Source organism: Mus caroli, chromosome 14, assembly GCF_900094665.2.
Source record: "Mus caroli chromosome 14, CAROLI_EIJ_v1.1, whole genome shotgun sequence".
Lineage (NCBI taxonomy): Eukaryota > Metazoa > Chordata > Mammalia > Rodentia > Muridae > Mus > Mus caroli.
Window position 1 is genome coordinate 13,798,233 of NC_034583.1, and position 20,688 is coordinate 13,818,920.

General features: G+C 41.7%; 2 protein-coding genes across 4 annotated transcripts in view; one reads left to right on the top strand and one right to left on the bottom strand.

Annotated features, from left to right (window-relative positions):
- Positions 1-1,131: 1,131 nt before the first annotated feature.
- Positions 1,132-19,990, bottom strand: Ap3m1 (adaptor related protein complex 3 subunit mu 1). 3 transcript variants are annotated; one of them, XM_021182426.2, is made up of 9 exons: positions 19,955-19,990; positions 13,113-13,388; positions 12,272-12,443; positions 8,577-8,714; positions 7,668-7,753; positions 6,716-6,849; positions 5,332-5,539; positions 4,474-4,618; positions 1,132-4,038 (listed from the first exon to the last, which is right to left on the bottom strand). In XM_021182426.2, the coding sequence occupies exons 2-9, from the start codon at positions 13,383-13,385 to the stop codon at positions 3,938-3,940; spliced, it is 1,257 nt and encodes a 418-aa protein (XP_021038085.1). In that variant the 5' UTR covers positions 13,386-13,388; positions 19,955-19,990; the 3' UTR covers positions 1,132-3,937. The 3 variants fall into 3 exon arrangements, with proteins under 3 accessions (XP_021038085.1, XP_021038084.1, XP_029324635.1); XM_021182425.2 differs by lacking the exon at positions 19,955-19,990 and adding an exon at positions 19,640-19,947; XM_029468775.1 differs by lacking the exon at positions 19,955-19,990 and adding an exon at positions 19,395-19,633.
- An 83-nt stretch (positions 19,991-20,073) lies between these two features.
- Adk (adenosine kinase) overlaps positions 20,074-20,688 on the top strand; it is a 398,197-nt gene continuing 397,582 nt past the window's right edge. Inside the window, exon 1 of the mRNA XM_021182427.2 lies at positions 20,074-20,200. Coding sequence (XP_021038086.1) covers positions 20,139-20,200 — 62 coding nt within the window. The 5' untranslated portion in view covers positions 20,074-20,138. The remainder of the gene's footprint in view (positions 20,201-20,688) is intronic.

Below are 20,688 nucleotides of genomic sequence, written 5' to 3' on the forward strand. Positions count from 1 at the left end.
ATACATAGGTATGTGTTTGTCTGTAATCCCTCCACCCCTTTTTTTTTTTTTTTTTTTTTTTAATTTCAAGACTGGGTCTCTTTATGTTGTCCAGGCTAGTCTTGAACTTCTGGATTCAAGTGATCTACCTGTGTCAGCCTGTTAGCTCCTACCATCACACTTGACTTTGCTTGTAACTTTGAAAGGTTCATTCAAAATTGAGACCTAAGAATTAGGGCTTGCTCCTTAAGAGACTTGAATGGGAAGGCAATCTTGTCTGAAAGGTTTTTCTTGTGTAAGGGAGACTAGCATTTGCAGATTATACTTCTGGTGCTTCTAGGGAAAAATCAGTAGGAACTATTATAGTTCCTGGTTGTGTTTAATCAACTACAACCAAGCATTTTTCATCCTTCCATAAATACGAAGTATTCAAGAATAATGAGTATGGTATCTATTTATCAGAAAGGCATGTTTCCTATTGGGCAAAGTTAGTGTAAAAGTGACTTTCCTTTTTTTTTTTGCATTTATCCTGGCTGTATAAGCATTTCCCAGTATACAAATGCTTCTTTCAGAGATCAGGAAGCAGACGAATACAGGAGTGAGGTCTTCTTCCTGGACGTTCTCCCCACATCTAGTCTGTCCAATCCCAACACTGAACTTGTAAATCTTAAGTTGACCCTGAATACTCAGGCTCCCCTATTTCTTTTTGCTGATAAGATTCTTTTCAAAGCTCTCAGCAGACCTGTATAGTTGCTTACCTGATATAAATGCATATCAATGCCTTTAAAGTATGAATCTATGCCAAAGATCATCTTTTGTCTTACTAAAGATTACTTAGAGGAACTAAGAAAAATCATGTTTATTCTCCAAGTTCTTTCAGTTCTGGAGACACATGTCCACCAGATGTGCTTTCGAGTGTCAGTGCTTACAGTACAAGGAGGCAAAAGGAAACAGTCCCTGAATGACGTGTTAGAGATGCCACCACTAAAAACTATGTTTATAAGCTAGGACTTATATGCAAATGTTTCTGCCTCTTCTTTTGTTCTGTTTAAAACAATAAAGTACATTTATATGAATAATGCTCTAATTGAGGTTATTTTACTAACAACTTTAGGTCAGACTTATTTTGTATTGAAGCTAATTCTCAAGGTCTGGAAACTAACAGCTTTATTCAATCCATAAAGGAGTTATATAATAGTGTAGTTACATAAGAGGGTCTGTGTGATCAAGGACAATCTTGGCAACAATTCTAGCTAATGTATTCTTATACATTAGAAGGAGAAGAAATCACAAGTTATCAGTGGGCAAAGCAGCCAAATGTAGGTCACCTCCTGGCTAGAGACACCCTAATTTTAGTAGAGACCACCAGTGTCCCTTAAAAAGCTGAAGTTGTGAAATGTGAGGGACACTTTTGTTTGTTCCCAACCCCAGTACATAGCTATGGGTGTGAGGCAGAACTGGCTTTGAGGACATAATCCTCCTCTTGTTTGAGGAAACACTGACTAAAACAAACAAAACATGCTTTTTGCCTAATTTTCTAGAACTGAAGAAGAAAAAGAAAAGGTTAAATAATATCACAGGGTAAACTTTTTTTCATTGCATTGACTTACAGAATGGATGGCAGCCTGTGTCCACGGCTGCTGAATAGACTTGGAAATCCCTGCAGCCTCTATCTGCTGTTCACTTTGTTCACCGGAACTGTGTGCCGCAGACTCTGCAGTTAGTTGTATTTTTAAGCAGTTGCTTTTAAGGACAACAATAGCCGCATCTTTCCAGTGTTCTTCTGTAGCACCTTTAGGAAATGAGGCTACCAGCGGAATTCCACTGGGGGCTGGGGGGTGGGGCTACCCCACCCAGAAAATAGGATCTGTTTATTTACTCTTGGGTTATGATTTCTTTAGAACAACAGAAAAAGGAGAATATGGTGGATTACCCAGAACTCGGTTTAAAAAATCTTTTGATACTGGGTATTCCTGGGTCTATATTGAAGTGGTAAGGAAGATAGTTTTGATCATTTTTATCACGTGGTCTGTTACCAGAAGATGAATGGTTATAAATATGCTCTATTCAGGAAGAGGCCACTTCAAAGTTCTTCAAGCAACTGGAACATTTTATGATAGAGAAAAAACTGATCCAGTGCAGCCTGCATTAATACAGCCTGAATACAATCAAACTTTAAAAATCATTTGGTTGCTCTCATATATTTATTGACATGATAGCCAGAACTAGAGAAAGGGCTTATTAGGGTCTGTCAAATTAATAAATACAACAACTTAACAGTAAAAGAATTCAGTCTGCTTAGCTATTTCAGCAGAAATCCCTGGAGACAAGAAACGTAGACAAGAAGATACACAGGAAGGAAGCTGTGCGGTCTAGGTGTAGTCGTGAGATAAAGGATGGTGAAGAACTAAAACTGATGTGCTTGCTTCTGAGGTAAAAGAACAAGATACTAGAACTAGAACTAGATGTTTTTACTTAAAATATAATTGTCAATCTGAGATTCGTTACTCAAGAAAAGTCTACTTGAAGTTTTGCAACAGTTGGCCTTCTTATTAGACGGCCACAGGGGCACTGCTGCTGCATCGTTGGCACGCCAACGTGGAGTGAGCCTAGGACATGACCTAGCATGGTAAGGAGGGACAAAGGATGACAAGGCAGCTAGGAAGGGCAAGCACTTTTGTCTTCCTCCACTTTCTTTTGTCACTGAACAAGGATTTCCAAGTGAAACATACAGAATGGCCTGAGTCACAGACTGGCTTTTCAAGAGTAAAGACCAATTAGTATAAATGGTCTCTGTCCTTCAGTGTAATGTTCTTCCACGTACACAGTACAGCAAAGACACTTAAGTGCTTCATTCGAATTTGATAGGAGTTTGGAGAAGGTGTCATCACAATGGCCTTGAGATATATGTAGTATGAAAAGGCGCTCCCCCAAATGAAGGGCACACAAGCAAATTCAACTACTTAAACACAAAAAGATAAAAGATTGAAAAGAGCAACATAGTGAAACTCATGATTTCCTTCTTTAGCTAAACTAGGGTTTCAAGCTAACTAACTAGGTTAGTGGCATTAAATAAAGCTTTAATAAAACATGAGAATGGCAAAGGTTTTGCTTGATTTTCTCTTTTACTACTTTAATTTGTTTAAAAGCACAAACACCTGTGCCTGCAGTAACTCGCTAACGACAGAAGTAGTGTTCCCTTTCATTATCTTAATGAAGTATTTGCCCTTTTGATGCAAATGATTTGACTGTGCTATCTTAACAGCTGAACTAGTGGCACAAGATTGATGGAATATTTACTGCAGCAAGGTCCTTGTAAATCAAAATCTGAGCTTTACATAAAAATCTTATTTATAAAAAATATAATACCAAGTACAGTGAGAATGGAGCACGGAGCTGTAGTGCTCCCTGCCAGGGCCATGTGGAAGTGGCTTTTGCTACAGTGCTTGCTTAATGGCACAAGTGAAAAGCTGAGTAAGGCAAACACTTGAAGAGGCAGTTTTCTGTAAACTTCTTAGGGTGGGGCAATCTCTTCTCTTGGGACAGACACTGAGATGGCTAAGATCAGAAGGTGTGACACTTGGCTGCACCTGACACATCACAGACTGAGACAGTTCCTGCTGGTAGATGAGACCAGTTCGCTTGCTTTAGGAGAGAGGATATCACTGTAGCCTTCTGCTTTGACTGTTATAATGTGCAGCATTCAGCTGGTAGCCCCCATGGAAGAAATCGTCTAAACCTTTTCCTAAGTGAAAAGATACAAAATAAGCTAAGTCTTTAGAAAACTCTCCTTAGCTTAAAGCTCCGTAAGAACCCTACATCAATTACTAAGCAACTTTGTTAGCAGGGTAGCTTGACACAAATGCTGTATATTATTCCCACCCACTTGGTACCTAACAGTAATAAATTGCAATGACACTTGAAAAACAAACTGATCTTGAGCAAGTTTGGCCTCTTCTCATGTCCTCACTTGGAACTTCCCAGCCTTTGTGACATATTTGACTCCTTTAAATGGCTTATACTTCTCACCATACATGTCCAAGCGGTTCACTTTTAAGCCTGTGTCAAAAAGAATGAAACGAATCATTACTACCAGAGTAATAATGCAGTACTTGTGTAGCAGTGAACACTGTGCCTTAGATGTGACATTGCACAGTGCTCCATTCATCATGTGGAAACAACATCCCTTTTCTATCCCCGACATGCTGTACTCTAAGGAGCATGGCCTTGGTTAAGATGCCCCTGCTCACAAAACTAGCTAGTTCCACTTTCTTTGAACACAAATGAGGGCTTCTCTGGCTCTTAAATGAAGGTGAGGTGAGGTATGTGTGACAGAACAACATGAGGTAAGTTGTGTTCTCAAGTGGCTGCTGTCTGGAGACCAGCTACACAGGAGGCAAACTGGAGCTGCTGCTCCTTCTAGGGTAGAGCTGTTAGTACTCTTCCAAACTCCTAGCCCCAATGTCCCCTAAATGCCCAGCAAACACATGTTACCTGAAATAGCAAGCTGCTGGATCTTGAACTGTATGTTGAGGTTTGGATTCTCTTCTGGCTTGGGTGCTCCTGACTGTAAATTTACTAGTCCTTTAAGACTTGGGAGCTTTTGTGGAGTAATTTTGCCCACATCCCATGCTAGTACCTTAAAAACACAAGAGAAAATACCTGAACTGTGTTAAAGACATGCTCAGAGGTCAACAGATGCTATACACTACACAAAATGACGCAGTGTCTTAGAAAACAGAAGCCAGGACTAGACAATTGGCTTATGTTCTAATCACTAAATGTTCAGTTACAGAATCCATAGCAGAATCATGTGTGTGGGACTGAGTAACTGACAGACGGAAGGATGACTCCAGCTCGCCTGCTCACACTTAAAGGGTCCCAGAAAGGCTTTTTTTTCTTTTTGGAGTTTTCAAGACAGGGTTTCTCTGTGTAGCCCTGGCTGTCCTGGAACTCACTCTGTAGACCAGGGTGGCCTTGAACTCAGAAATCCACCTGCCTCTGTCCCAAGTGCTGGGATTAAAGGCGTGCACCACCACACCCAGCTCCTATATTTCAAACACAAACCAAACCAAACCAAACCAAACCAAACCAAACCAAACCAAACCAAACCAAACCAAACCAAAACACCTTCTCATTTATCAAGTACTCTATTCTGCTGAAAACTTACATTTCCTACATAAGGAAGCAAGGGAGCAGAGAGAAAATCATCTTTTCTAGGACTCTGAAAACCCTTGGCTAGTCTTGTTTAAGCAAGGCAAGGACCCTGCTTCCTAAGTACTGTGACCTCCACCCACAACCACAAAATAGATTGCAGAACACTTGTTCATTCTTGTTTCGAAGTGCCTGTACCTTGGTCACTGGATCAAATGTATAGCTGCCTTGCGTTGGTGTCAGGTTCATATTCAGCACAACTTTGGGCATGTGAACAGTCACTGTGATTCCTTCAATCGTTTTCCCCATATTCTGTTTCGGTCCAATTGTTATATCAAACCGGCCACAAGAGCTGTTTTCCTTAAAGCTGATACTGTGTTTCACATACACTGGTATTGCCACTAGACTGAAAAAAAGACACAGAAAGATACAAAAGTACATTATGAAAGGTATGGGACAACTCCAGATGTAGTGTATGTCCTACGAGGTCTGTAACTGTGCCACAGGGCCATATGCCCTAGCAGATTAGGCCTATGCACTAGGGTTGAGGACAGCAATGTCCTGGTACCAATGTGCTAGAAATGTATGGGTTAGTAACAAATACATAAGCCCAAACAGAAATCTCCTCCAGATACCACATAAACAACTCAGATAAAGGGATATAGTTAAAAAAAAAAAAGGAAGAAATGAGAGAGAGAGAGAGAGAGAGAGAGAGAGAGAGAGAGAGAGAGAGAGACAGAGAGAGACACAGAGAGAGACAGAGACTAAGAAATATTTTCTCAGAAGAGAGTTTCAGTNTATGGGTTAGTAACAAATACATAAGCCCAAACAGAAATCTCCTCCAGATACCACATAAACAACTCAGATAAAGGGATATAGTTAAAAAAAAAAAAAAAAGAAAAGAGAGAGAGAGAGAGAGAGAGAGAGAGAGAGAGAGAGAGAGAGAGAGAGAGAGAAGCCCATTAAAAATTTAAAGCACTAAGAAATATTTTCTCAGAAGAGAGTTTCAGTTTTGTCTAGTTACCCAATGCTTTCTGAAGTTTTAAGGGACAGGTCAGCTACAGCTGACAATGCTCAGCTTTCAAGCTCAATGCGAGGTGAAGATGGTGGCACATATCCATGATCCTAGCACCCAGAAAGCTGAGGCAGCAGGATCCAGAGTTTGAGGTAACAAATAAGACACTGTTTTAAAAACAAGAACCACTTCAAGCCCCAGACTCAATGTAGAGAACAGTGACTTGAAGCAGGCAGTTTAGGGGATGTTTTAGGGTATCCTGTCTTGTTTGTTTACAGACATAGCAGACTAAGGCACCGAGTTCATGGCTTGCCCAGGTCACGCACAGTCCAAAGGCTTGCTCTTAGTCATAGATTTTTAACTTACTCTCTCTTACTACTTCTCTACACTTCCATGTTCAGAAACACTAATTGTTTTGGGTACAAAGTTCTCACCAGGTCTCCAGGTGAGCCACAGTTATAGGAAACATTGGTATACTCAAGAATTAAACTGTAAAGATGAAACAACAACTGGGAGTTCTATTCAGATTGTCGGGGTTTACAAATTCTGGCTGATGCGTCAATTTACTTTTGTGAGCTGACACGATATGATATGAGTCGGAAATTTCCATCTGGAGGAATGAATGACAAAACTCTTTCAGACTCCCAGCGTTTGAATCGGATGCATGGGTGGAAGCTGACGTCATCTAGAAGCCTTGGGTTCTGTCAGGAAAAGATAAGCCGTATGCACAGAGTATAAGTCGTATGACATAAATGTTTACATTAATGAATTATAATATGCTATAAATGTTATGAATTAATATACTCCCTAAGCCACTGTAAAAGCCGTGTAAGAACTGATTATACCAACATCAGAATCACCTTATAGCTCTGTAACCTTTTACAGTTTGCAAATCTTTCATATACATCACTTTACTCGAGGTTATAAAGGATGGAAAGCAAATGGCTCTCTGTATCCTAGAGATGAAGACTGAGCTTCAAGAGAGGAGACACTGGGAACAGAGACAGAAGCAGAACACATCTCTCTTTGCTGTCTGTAGCAGTGTATCATGCTGACTGTAAAATGATCAGTGCCCCTTTACATAAGCATACAGTCAGTAAAAATGACCATGGAGAGACAAAAGCCAGACAGCAGATCTTGACCTACTTCTAGCACACTCTAGGTAAAGACCTTTTCATCAAGGCCATGTTCAACATGTCAGTTACTGTCTGTTAAGCTGGCTTGGAATATTTCTGAGATAATCGTTTGTAACCTAACATACACACTCCAGGGCTGGAGAGATGACTTAGTAGGTAGAGTGTGTTTGCTACCAAGTCTGAGGATCTGAGTTTGATCTCTAGGATCCACATCCTGGAAGCTGTCCTCTGATCTCCACACATCTGCCCTGGCAAATGCACGCCAAATCAAACACACACAAATACAACATAAGTAAAATTTTATTTCAGCAATTATATCACTTAGCATTTCAAATGTATCATGCATACAAGGAACTATAGATGTTCTATAGTTCAAAACTTACCATGAAAGAGAGGGAGAGATCAGGCATTCCAGACAGCTTAATGCAAGCATCAATGACCCCTTGAATTTCTGCAAAGACTGTAGATCCTAAAGAAAGAAAGAAAGAGCTGATTACCTGAATGGATCTGGGTCTTCTCTAGAGCTATCACTATATCCTGAGTAGTAGAAACACTCTGGTTGTGAGAACCACAGGCTTTGCACCTACCTCACTGACAGGTGAGAGGACAGAGGATCTATTTGGATCTACTATACTAGTTTCAACAGTGTTTCTCACTGGCTACACCTGACTAGCTAGAGATTAAGAAAGATGAAACCTTTAGTGAGTCAATCTTGTAAGGATTATTTGGACAGAAGTTTAGAATTTAAAGATGAAGCAGGTTTCACATAATATGGACTAAGCTATAGGCTTAGGTTATATTGGAAAGAAGACAAAGTTATACCTGTAATTCATCGTGTCATCCACTCCCCTACACCAACTAGTTGTATGATGCTGAACAGGTTACACGGTTCTGAGTCTCAGCTGCTTTATGTATAAATTGTGAGGATACAATGAGATGTTTTAAAAATAAAAATTTATTATTCTAGTATTTACCACCAATGTTTTCTCTGGTTGAAACCACTAGAAGAGGCCTTTAGCAGAAGCATTGTACAGAGTGGAGAAGCATGGGTACCATGGATATAGAATACCTGTCAGATGAGTAACTGCAAGAGGGACTTCAAACATCTGGCAATATCTCAACTAGTGGCTGTGATAATTATAGGTAACTTTTGGGCAGAAAAAAAAGATTTATACATCATTAGAAAATGAATGTTTCTCTGCTGAAAACTTCCTGCCAAGGGATTTCGGTTTTAAATTCAACTTGTATTAACTGAAGTTCTTTCCCCCATGAGACCACGTGAACATAATTACCTGATTTATCTATAATTGCATCTATCTCTTCAACTACATCAAAATAGGCTTCATTGTTTGTGTACTTTACTCCTGCTCGACGCCATGGGATGTTGGATAGCTGCCCAGTGGGGAGTGTATCCCCAACATTACTACTGCCTAGAAATTAGAAAAGAAAAAGGCAAAGTGGGTGCGTGCAATGGTTATTAGAAAAGTTATTATGAAAAGGAAAAAATAATGCTTTAGCTTCTACTTTAATGTTTGGATTTTCCTTCATAGCTGTTGTGATGGGCTCTGGAATTGCTGGAGATATATCCCACACAAGAGACTAGAGACAGGCCACCTGTTAGACCACGATAGATGCACTCATTTATCTTTTGCTTCCTGTTTATTGGTAGTAATGAAAGGAAGAGCCCTGTTGGCAAGAAGTCTCTGCTGAGAAGACTTCAGAACCTGGCTTTTGGGTGTGCAGGGGAATTCTACATGAGGGACTGCCCCAATCTGTGAAGGTCCTAGTTTATTTTCCCACTTTAACATCAGTAGACTATTGAGAATGTAGTTCTAACATGCAAGGCCTTATTCAATTCCCAGCATAGCAAAACCAAAACAAAGCAAATCAGACAAACAAACAAAACCCAACACCTTTCTTAAGGTCAGTATACCATTTATTTTGCTGAAATATCATTAACGTTCAATATCTGACTAGCTTCCTGGCAAACTGTGTGGTTATCCAAACAGAACCCCTTCCACTGTGATTTAGTAAACATTTTGTTCAGTTTACATTTTAATGGAAAAGTAACACATGCCGACCAGCAGTAAAAGGCAGCTTATAAAACAACAACAACAAATCTGTTTACTATTACTAACATCAACTACCACTAACATTTATGCATGTTTCTTTAAATACTTCCCCATAAGTAGCATTTACCAATGTTTCTATTTTGGTAATTCTGCTTTCTTTACACTTGCAAAGCCAGGCATAGGGCTCGAATTTGTAATCCCAGCATTTGAGAGACAGGGCACAGAGGACAAGGGCATGTCTGAGGCCAGCCTGGTCAGAGTGAGATGCAGGCCAGTCAGGGCTACATAGTAAGACCCTGTCTTCATAAAGCAATAAATAAGAAACTAAAACAGGATGCAAGACAGGTAGCACAACCCTATAACTCCAACACTCAGGAGGCTAAAGCAGGAAGGTTGCTAGTTTAAAGCCAGCCTGAGCTCTTATGAGGACTGTCTCCATAAACAAAACAAGACACACACAAAAGCACTCCAAACAGAAACTATGGTTTCAGGGCTGGGGATGTAACAGGCAGAGCGCTTGCCTAGTGTGCATGAAGCCTTTTGTTCAATGTCCAGCATTCAACGGTGGAGTGTACACTTTAAATGTGAGGAAATGGAGGCAGGAGAATTGTAAATTCAGTCATTCTTGACTACACAGCCACACAATATATTCCACTCTAGATTAATTTTTAATGACAAGGAATCCATGCAGTCCAGGATGGCTTAGAACTGGGGATCCTCCCATATTAGCCCCCCAAATGCTAGGATTACAGGTGTGTGTCACTGAGTGCAGCTAACAAAGCTAACATTAATTTTATAGTCTATTTATTGCTGGTGTTACTGTCTCCAGCCCGTTCCTTTGTAGAGTTTTAGAAGAACACTGCTTTAATCATATTATTTCCCTGTTCAGTAGCCTTCAGTGCTCCCCCACCTGCTTTCTGATAAAAGCTAAATGTTTTGCTCAGCCTTGGCAGAAGTGTTCTCCCATCTCAGCTCCCTGTTGTGGACTGGAGTCTTGGCCATCCCATCCATCGGCCCAGCTTCAGCTGTTCCGTGTGACCCTCAGTGCTCAGTTGTCAACAGCTCTACTTCTGCTGGAGGGGCTAATACAGTTCAGTCTCCCATTGTATGCGTACTTTTCTCACTAATGCTCTTATTTCTCGATCTTATTCCACAATCTACCGATTCTGATGGGTCCTGTGCTAGGGCGTGGTAGTTCAAGAAAGACTACTTCAACTACTGAACCACTCTTTGGTGTGTGCATATAGGTGTGGTGCTAGGAAACAGAATCAGGGCCTTAGTTTACTAAGCAAGGCTCCTCTGTACCTGTGACCTCACAACTGTAGCTGGGATTACAGGTGACACCACCACATTCAGTCTGAACCCATTCTCTTTATGTCATCAACTCATGTTATAGTTTTACATTACACATTGGTATGTTTTTCCTATCAAACACATTTTTTCTTAAAAGTTAAAAAGTATGAAATGGGTTAGAGAGATGGCTCAGTGGATAAAAGTGCTTGCTATGCAAACATGAGGACCTGCCAGACCCCAGCACCCACATAAAAAGATGGGTGTGACTTTGTACACACCTGCGATCCTAGCACTGTGGGGGTCGAGACAGGATGGCTAGGGCTTGCTGGCCACCGACCTAGATCCAGGGTCAGAGAGACCTTGTCTCAAAAAAGAACTCGGGTGAGCGCACAGAGCATGACATCTCCATGTACACGCACATACATTCATATACATATTTTAAGATGTATAAGGCAAAAATTAGGATGGCTTCTTAGCTAAAAAAAAGTCAATGTAAACATTATAGCATGTTACTCTTTGCAAATATTTACAGGTATCTATAGATCTATATCTAACAGTTTGTGTTTTCCCCCACCAAACACAGTATTGTGAGAGATTTGCAGTGCCTCACTACAATGTCCATGAAATACCAAAGTACTCTTTAAAATGTTTAGGTATTTAAACTACTTTTCCCAGAGTGTAATTCCTTCATGTTAAAAGGACAAGTACAGATGTGGCTGGAGTGTACATAGCATTCCATAAGGATCTTCCTTTAGAAGATGTTTTTCCTTTTGGATATTGTCCCATCTGGCCTGGAGCTCACTCTTTAGGCCAGGTTGGCCTCAAATTCTCCTGAATGCTGGGATTAAAGGCTTGTGCCGCGAAGCCTACTTTCTTAGAAGACTTTTAATCAAAGGATGGCCTGAATATGGTATGGCCTACAATTAAACCCAATTGAAAGCTTATTTTTTTTTAAAAAAGCATAAAGCCCAATATGCATGAAGTCTACTCATAATTTTCTACTTATTTTTTTTAGTTTTTCTTTATTCGAAGTACTGTTTATTGAACCCAGTAATAGGAAAATGAGCTATACCCTAACCCTAAAAGGCCTTTGTCCTTCAAGACTGAGCCTCTTTCAATAAATGAAACAAAACATATTTCTCATTCTATATACCAAATTGGCCTTGAACTTAATTAACAATTCCCTGGTTAGCTTCCTAAGTGATATGATTACACATGTGAACTACACCTGACCTCATATGATCTGTTTTTGTTATTGTTCTCCACCCCCAAAAAGAAAAGGGGGCCTGGTCAGATGAGTCACTGGGTAAAGGCATTGCTGCCACGCCTGAGGGCCTGATTCAATCTCCAGACTCCACATGGGAGACGGGAGAACCACTGCCTTCTGACCTGCACACACACGCTATGGCATGTGTGCAGGCATGCGTTCATGTGCGCCCACACACCAAGAGAGAAAGAGAGGGACAAAGAAAAAGAACGGAAATATACATTCATTTAAGCATTATTGGTAACTTAATTTTGGCCAAAGTAGACTACCCTAATAGTCTGTCATATGAGCAAAATGAGCTGTTTATACAATGTCAATGGGTCAGTTCCCAGCAGAGTGTTTTCATTTTTCATACCTGTAATAGAATTGACGACAGAACGTAGAATTGTTGGTGGTTTAATCAGTTCTTTCAAAATGTTAGATTCCGTAGCCAGTGGGAATCCATTGTCTAACATCTCTTCCAAGAGCTCATATACTATGACCACATTGTCCTTAATTGCAGCCTCTGAGCACTCACCAAAGTAGTCCTAACAAAATATTCATGACATTGAACAAGAGAAAGCAGGGAGGAAGGCTTGCTTTTATGTAATACCCTCTGTTCTGAAGAGTGAACTAACAGTAGCTTAACTCATGGTTTAAGATGCTAGAAATATACAGACTTGAAAAAGTTCTCTCTGGAAATCCTAACATTTCTCTTCAATATTTTCTTATTGTATTTATACTGAGCTGATTCCTATTATATATCATGACAGAAAGTCCTGAGACATTAATCTGGAATGTGAGCTATAAACTTCATTTGCCCTCACTAACCCACACTCAAACACATACAAAGCTTTAAGCTATTTGGTTTATTCATCAAATAGAAAACAGAAAACAGAAATATAAAGGTGCTCATGATAATAAAAACCTTGTGATGATCCAGAGAATGCTTAGTGGAGGGTACTCCTGTTTCCTCATGATATAATTTGCCACACATAAAAAGCAACAAGCAGAACAGCAACATGCATTACTGTATACTCTCTGCAAGTGTTTATGAGATTGTTTAGTTACAAAGAGAAGTCAGCCAGTACACATCAGAAATTTAAGTAACAAATGAAAGAACGCACGTACGTGTGTGTGTGTGTGTGTGTGTGTGTGTCTGTGTGTCCTTGAACTATCTTGGGTGATTTAGTTACAACAGTTTGACCGATACAAACCTGAAAAGTGTCAGCAACTCGATGCAGAAATTCAATTACAAAGAGAGGTGGCACTTCAGTCTGTATCACAGACACAAAGAAGAGCTTATCCCGGTAGATACTAATGAGGTAGTGGTGAGGTGTTGAAATGACGGGTGGGACATTTTCAACATCAGCAGCTTTCTCCTGAGCTTCAAAGAAATAGTCACACACTGACTGGCTTACAACGCTCTTCCAGTGTTTTTCTAGAAAAATGTCGCCAGAGCAGTTTATGAGAAATAGACTGTGGATCATTTTCTGTGGAGGAAAAAAAAAGGGGGTTATGCTTACTGTACACTGAAAATGCACAGCTGCAGTAGATTGTAACTAATGTAGAGACTCACATCTGGACAATGTACAGCGAGTAAAAGACTTTGGAGCACTCAGCCCTAAACAGGAGGTCTTTATCATATCCCTCCTCTCAAGACTCAGGGAACTATGTAGAAGAGACAGAAAAAGAGTCCAAGAGCCAGTAGTGGACAACTCCAAGGAAAGAAACAGCATCTTCCAGGCACAGCAGAGCTGATATGCATATCAACTTGTAGAGACTCTGACACCACACAAAGACCTCCACAGATTCACACCAGACAAAATCCCAGGGTAGAGAAAGGGACGCAGACACCAACTCCTACCCCTGACCAAGCTGCTTGCAACTGATACATGTTAGGAGAGGGAAAATTGTTTTTCTCCACTGGCGTATCACTGGGCAGGGCAGGCACCATCCACAGTGGTTGACAACACGAGGATGACTCTGCATGCACGCGTGTGTGGATGTCTGTTTGTTTGTTTGTTTTTTTTTTTTTTTTTTGTCTTACTGTGTTTTCTATTTGTCTGATTTTCTTTCTTCCTTTTCTTTTCTTTTTGGAAAGAGAGAACACTAAGCTGGGTAGGGATGGGGAAGGGAAGGGCCTGGGTAGGGGAAGGAGAAGGAATATAATCAAAATATATTGTATTAAAAATGCCTTGACATAAAAAACAGACAAAGGCAATGGAAATAATAGTAGATTAAGATCACTTAAGAACACAGATGGAAAAGTTCTTAATTCTAGAAAACAAAATTCAGCAACAAATTAAATATGATTTATTCCAAGAATGCAAGTTTATTTAACAGAGGATAGTTAATCAGTGCAATATACAATATATGCCTGTTAGTTCTGTTAACTTGACACAACCTAGGTACATCTGGAAGAGAAAGTCTAATGGAGGAATTGCCCCCACTAGACTGTTCTGTGGGCATATCTGTTGGTCATTTTCTTGGTTAATGATTAATGTAGGACCCAGCCTACCATGGGTGGTGCAATGCCTAGGCTCCTGGGTGATGTGAGAAGCTAAGCAAGCCACTAAGCAGTGTTCCTCCATTCCTCCATGTTTCCTGCCTCTGTTTCATTTCCTGACCTGACTTCCTTCAACGAGCATCTGTGATCAGGATGTATAAGCCAAGTAAATCCTTTCTTCCGCAAATTGCTTTTGGTCATGGTATTTATCATACTGACATCTGTTGGTGATATCATTATAGATCGATGCTATAGTCAATGTGCTCTTCTGGCTTCATTTAAAAGGAAGAGTTGAAGGATATGTTCCATACAGAAACCAAAACATGCTCTTGTTTTTATGCTGAGAAAGTTTAACTGATTAGAGTAGAAACGAAAGAGGTGACATAGGTTATGTCAAAGCACTAGCCTCCTGGAACACAGTGGCACTCCATTATCACAGCACTCTCTAAGACAGGTGCTTGTTTTGACTGGTTTCTTTATTTTAGGGTTAGATTTCCACTCACTTTCTTAATCTGGTGAAAAATTCTTTCCAGGAAAGTTTCCACCAGAGTTGTTTTTATCGGGAGCAGTTCAGGTTTCAGAACACTGGTTGTCAACCCAGCCACTGGATTTACTGTTGTTATCCTTTGTGCTGAGATGAGAGCATAACACTTCCAGCACTCAACAGCACTTGGCTTTAAAACCTATTTTAACCTCCTATAATAAGAAAAGATCTTAATTTTTCTATCCATATTATGACCAATTGCCTAATGGATATAAGAAGCAACACCTCATTTGTTGTGGCTATTTCTTTAGCCACTTATGCTTTTAGTAGCTGCAGTTATGTTGTCCCTTACTTGATTGACCACCACCACAAACTGTATGTGGATGTGACTTCTGAACTGCAAACACAGCCATCAGAGACTTGACTGTAGTGTAACTGCTTCATGAACCCACTTTATGTGTACATTCTTCCTGACAATTACAGTCAAAATATTCCTGGAAGGTAAGTGTGTCTTTTTCTTTTTAGACAGTCGTATGTTGCCAAACTCATGGCCTTAAGCTATTCCTTTGCCACAGCACCTTAAGCACCAGGAACTACAGTCATCCAGCACACCCGAGGTTTCTTTCAGAGCTTAATGGAGGCACAGAATGGCCTTTATACACAGTGAGAGAATGAGGGATGGAAAGATGTTTAGGTCAGTAAAGAGCCTGCCATGTAAGCAAAAGATGTTTAGGTCAGTAAAGAGCCTGCCATGTAAGCACGAGAACCTGAATTTGGATCCCCACAGCCATATCAAAACAGGAGGTGGTGGGTGGTTCCTTTCTGTAACTCTAACAGTGGAATAAGGGGCTGGGGACTGTGGAGTGGAGACAGGCTTTCTGGCTAGCTATTCTAGCCAGTCAGCGAGGCCCAGGTTCAGTGAGACTGTCTCAGGAAACAAGGTGGAGAACCACAAAGTCACCCAACTTAAACCTCTGATCCACACACACATGGGGATCCCTGAAGTTGCATGCACCTACACAAATACATACACACACACTCACACACACATGCATGCATGTACACATACACAAATATGAAACAAGAAGAATTTAGTTCCTCTGATTCTCAACCAGAATCTTAACCATTTTCCCCTATTCAACAAACTATTCTATATTTATATATTAGGCATTTGGGGATATGCTAAACTAAAAATTTCTACACTTTTCTTCAGTTGCAAATACAAATATAGTAAGAAGCAACTCTATGATAGGAGAAATGGAATGAACTACTGGAATCTTCAAGGGTTACACGGACAAAGAGAATACATGAAAGAAATCCAAAACAAAATGTGCAACTCTTAAGGTTGAAGAAATGCTGGAAAAAAGGTAAGAATATGAAAACAGCCACTGTTCATGGGGCAAGGCTTGCCTTGTTTATTGTTCTCAGTGAACTAATTTCCCACATTTTATTTAATTTTTTATTTTGAGAGAAAATATGCAAATCTGATTTACATTTCTGGAGAGATTATACTAATTATACTATGGAAATTGGATAAGGAGGCACCAAATTAGGTGACACCAGTTAAGAGATGAGTGATGGATCAGAGCTGGAGAGATGGATGCTTGGCAGGTTAGAGGACAAGGCTTGACATCCAGCACCCTTACAACTGTCTGTAACTCTAGTCCAAGGGCGTCCAGTGCCCTCTTCTGGCCTTCTCAGGCACTGCCCTAGTAGGAGCCTGTACTAGAAGGTTAACGGGAATGGAGTAAAATATACAATGAGATTTGGACAAGCTTTAAGAAAAAATGTATTTAAGTCTGGGTATATTGTGCAGAAATAAGACAGCTGAAATTGTTAGTCCTGGTCATACATACTTTGACCCAATTCCTAATATATTTGACTCAAATGAGTACATCAATCACTGTATTTGATTGAGTCTAGTCCTTCAAAGAGACTGTTATGTTGTTAATGGGTATTATAAGGAGTTATATCCAAAGAAGTTATGAACATAGCAAGAAACATATATGAAAGAAAAAAACCAATATTTGAATAGCAAGGAAGTGGAACAAAAAAAAAAAAAAAAAAAAAAGCCTAAGATGGAGCTGAAGCAGAATTTTAAAAATGGGGAAGGGTTTTAGTACCTGAAACGTATTGGAGAGTTTTGGTATCTGAAGCGTATTGGAGAGTTTTGGTATCTGAAGCGTATTTATGCATTTCTAGGGGAATGCCACACAGAAGTGAAGCTGTGAAGATTTAAAAGGATGAGTAGAAGTGGTTTTCTCAGATTGGAGATGGCTCAGTGATTAAGAGCATGTACATGCTCCTACGGAAGACCCAGATTATGCTGGGCTTGGTGCTGAATACCTTGCACTTCAAGGGAAGAGGCAGGGGGAAATCTGTGAGTTCCAGCCCAACCTGGTCTACAAAGGGAATTCCAGGACAGCCAGGGTGGTTACACTGAGAAACCTTGTCTTGAAAAACCAAACAACAACAACAACAACAACACAAAACTGGACCCCTAACTCAACAAACAAACAAACCACTCAGATTCAATCCTAGCACCTATGTCAGGCAGATCATAACTCCAGCTCCAGGGGATCTATTGCCTTTTGTTTCTATGGGCATGGCACTCATGTGCACATACCCACATACAAACACATACAATAGTGCAAATAATAAAAATAAACCCCAAATAATAAAAAAATAAATCTCAAAAATGTTTTACAATTTTCCTTTTTTAAATTTTCCTTTTATTCCCAAGATAGGGTTTCTCTGTGTAACCTCGGCTGTCCTGGAATTCACTCTGAAGACCAGGTTGGCCTCTAACACAAGAGTCTGCTTGCCTCTACCACCCAAGTGCTGGGATTAAAGGCATATGCCATGACTGCTGGCTACCAATGATCTAACATTTCCAGTCTTTTACCCTCAGCCAGTCATACTGTTCCCTACAGACTGTTTGATAAGACTTTTTTTCAATAATTTAAATGTGTATTATGTGTATTTGAGTGTGGGTTTGTGCATGTAAATGGAGATCCATGAGGACCAGGAGTGGACAGTGGATCCCTTGAAGCTGGAGATACAGGGGGTGGGATTAAAACCATCTACTGCTTCGGCCGAGGACCAGAGTTCTTCGGTTCCTAGCACCCATCTCAGGCAGCTTACAACCCAAGTTTTTTAAACTTTAATTTTGTATGTATTTCTGTTTGTATATGTCATGTGAGTGCAGGTACTTGCAGAGGCCAGAAAAGTACATCAGATTCCCTGGAGTTATTGGTTGTTAAGAGCCACCCAGTGTGGGTAATGGGACCTGAACTTGGGTTCTCTGCATCATCTCCTACACAAATTAGAAAAAAAAAAAAACAAACCAAAACACATGCCTATTTAAAATATATCTATGTCTTATGCATTAAAAGGGGGTTAACTTTTTTGCAAGTAGTTTTGTTTTTTTCTTTAAGTTTTTATTGTATTTGTATGGGTGCTCTGCATATGTATCTGTACACTGAGTGTGCAGTGCCCAAGAAGGCCAGAAGGGGGAGTAGGATTCCTATGGGACTGGAGTTACAGACAGCTGTCAGCCACTGTGTGAGGCCCAGGAATTGAACCTGGGTCCATCAAAAGTGCATCTAGTGCTCTTAACTGACAAGCCATCTCTCCAGCTCCAAGACTTTTTTTTTTTTTTTAAATCTATACCGAGAACATATGATTGTCATATTTGATGTGATGGGTGATCTTGGTTAAAGTAATTTTAGTGATAACTCAGTAGAATGTTGGTAATGGCATTGCAGTGTGGTTCTTAGCTAAAAGCAGCAAGTAGGTAAAACAAAGATAAGGAGCCTGAGATGGCTCATCAAAAAAGGTGTCTGCTAGCAAGCCTAAGGACATGAGTTTGAGCACTAAGACCCTCATGGTGGAAGGAGAGAATTGTGGCCCAGAAGTTGGCCTCTGAATTCTACATGTATATTGTGGCATGCAACACACATACAACAAACAAATAAATGCAAAAAAAATGTTTAAAAAAACAGGAAGACACTGAGAAACAGAAGATAATAGCAGTGGGACTCTCTCAAAAGGGGGGGGCACGTTTTCTTCTTTCAATACAGAGGAAGGATTTATACATTTGCCTGCAGAAAATTCCTTTTTTTTCTGTGTAATGTGTTTCCAAGTCAAAATCCCAAATGCCACCAAAAAAAAAAAAAAAAAAAAAATCTTTCCCCGTGAGAACGCCGGATTTTTACAGTGACCCAACTTCTCAACTAGGAAGTTAAAGCTTCAATATCAAAAAAATCCACTGCATCCAATCAGCCCACCCCTCATTATGTTTCCGTTCTCCAGGCCACCTTCTTAGTTTACAGCCCTGTCACCTGTCTCCTGAGAAGCTGCAACACCCTACTCACTGTTTCCCCATCCCAGGCCAGCTCATGCAGGCGCCACCCTATAAAGAGAGCGTTCTCTTAGCTTCATCAGGGGACTTGCCCTCCAAGGCCAAACCTGGGGTCCGACAAATTCAAGTCGTCGGTACTCCACCTCAGTATAGATGACATTTCCCGCGCCTGGGGTCCAGGGTCCGAGAACCCTACGTGGCAGGTGCACCGCTCCCTTCCGGCCCAGCTGGCTAGAAAGCCGGGACGTGCCGGGCAGGCGCGGCCCCGGGTGCACAGCAGCGGGGACGCTCCTGGAGCCCAGGGTAGAGTCCCGAGCCGGAGCTATGCGGTCTACTCCCCGGCTTTGGAGAGGTCTCCAGCCCGGAGACTCCCCGCCCTCACACTCACCCCGACACCTGGGCGAGTCAGTGATTCGGTGCCGGGTCCTCTCTGCACCGCAGCTGAAGCAGCAGAGAATGCCGCGAGGACCCCGCGCTCGGAGTGCCCAGAAGATTGCCTGACTAGCAGCCGCAGAGGCGCCAAGGAGGTCGGCTGGACTAGAAAGACACAACGAGCGGAACGGCGTTCAGTGAGAGGCTCGGTGTTTACAGAGGTTGAAGATCTGACTCTTCCACGTTACTCAGGGGCTGGAGGAACGGGGAGGTTGGCACTCCCTGAGCGCAGGCGCTCATCCGCAGCCTAACTCCGTTTGGGGTCCCTTACCGTAGTAATCGAGGTCCTGTAGGGAAGCGCGTAGAACCAATGGTTATGGACTAGAGTCACGGATTGGGCGGAGCTAGGAGAGGCGGGGCTTAGTGAAAAGGGGGCGGCGACGAGCTGAGGGGCGGGGCCACCGGACTGAGGGGCGGGACGCGCGGCAGAGCCAAACTACGGTGAGAGTGTGAAGATGGCAGCTGCGGACGAGCCGAAGCCCAAAAAGCTCAAGGTGGAAGCGCCACAAGCGCTGAGGTGAGAGCTGCCCTACGTGGGGGAGGAGGGAGACGGCACTCGCAGTGAGCCAAGGCCCACGTGGGCTGGCGCAGCTGGTTGGTGGCTGCGTTCGTGGGGTCAGCGCGCTGGACCTGCAGCTCGGGGAGTTGCCCGCGTAGCTGCTGCTCCCCTCCGTGCCCTCTTGTCCTGGACTCTGCTCAGGTGCATTCTCGGCCCTGGCAGCCACTGACCAATCAGAGCTGCTGGCCCGGGGGCCGAGCCTTCCTCCGGCGCCACGTGCTAGTCCTCGCGGGCCGCGCTAGCGCGACCCCAAAGGACCTATCTGGAGCTGCATCCTTTCCTAGGGTATTTAGCGGGAAGGCGCCGGGCGCCTCCTGGACCCTGGTAAAAGATAACATTCTCGGAATTCTTCAGAAGGCGTTGCAGAAGAGCGTTTTGAGTTTTCCGTCAGCTTTCTGAAATCATCTTTGGAGACCCCCTCCCTACATGGGACCCCAAGTAACCTC

Excerpts from the sequence above, each read along its gene's own strand:
- Ap3m1 (XM_021182426.2), bottom strand. The coding sequence starts at position 13,385 with ATGATCCACAGTCTATTTCTCATAAACTGCTCTGGCGACATTTTTCTA. Across the intron at positions 7,754-8,576 it reads TGCAATTATAGATAAATCAG|GATCTACAGTCTTTGCAGAA; the intron begins GTAATTATGTTC and ends TTCTTTCTTTAG. Across the intron at positions 4,619-5,331 it reads CATTTGATCCAGTGACCAAG|GTACTAGCATGGGATGTGGG; the intron begins GTACAGGCACTT and ends TGTGTTTTTAAG.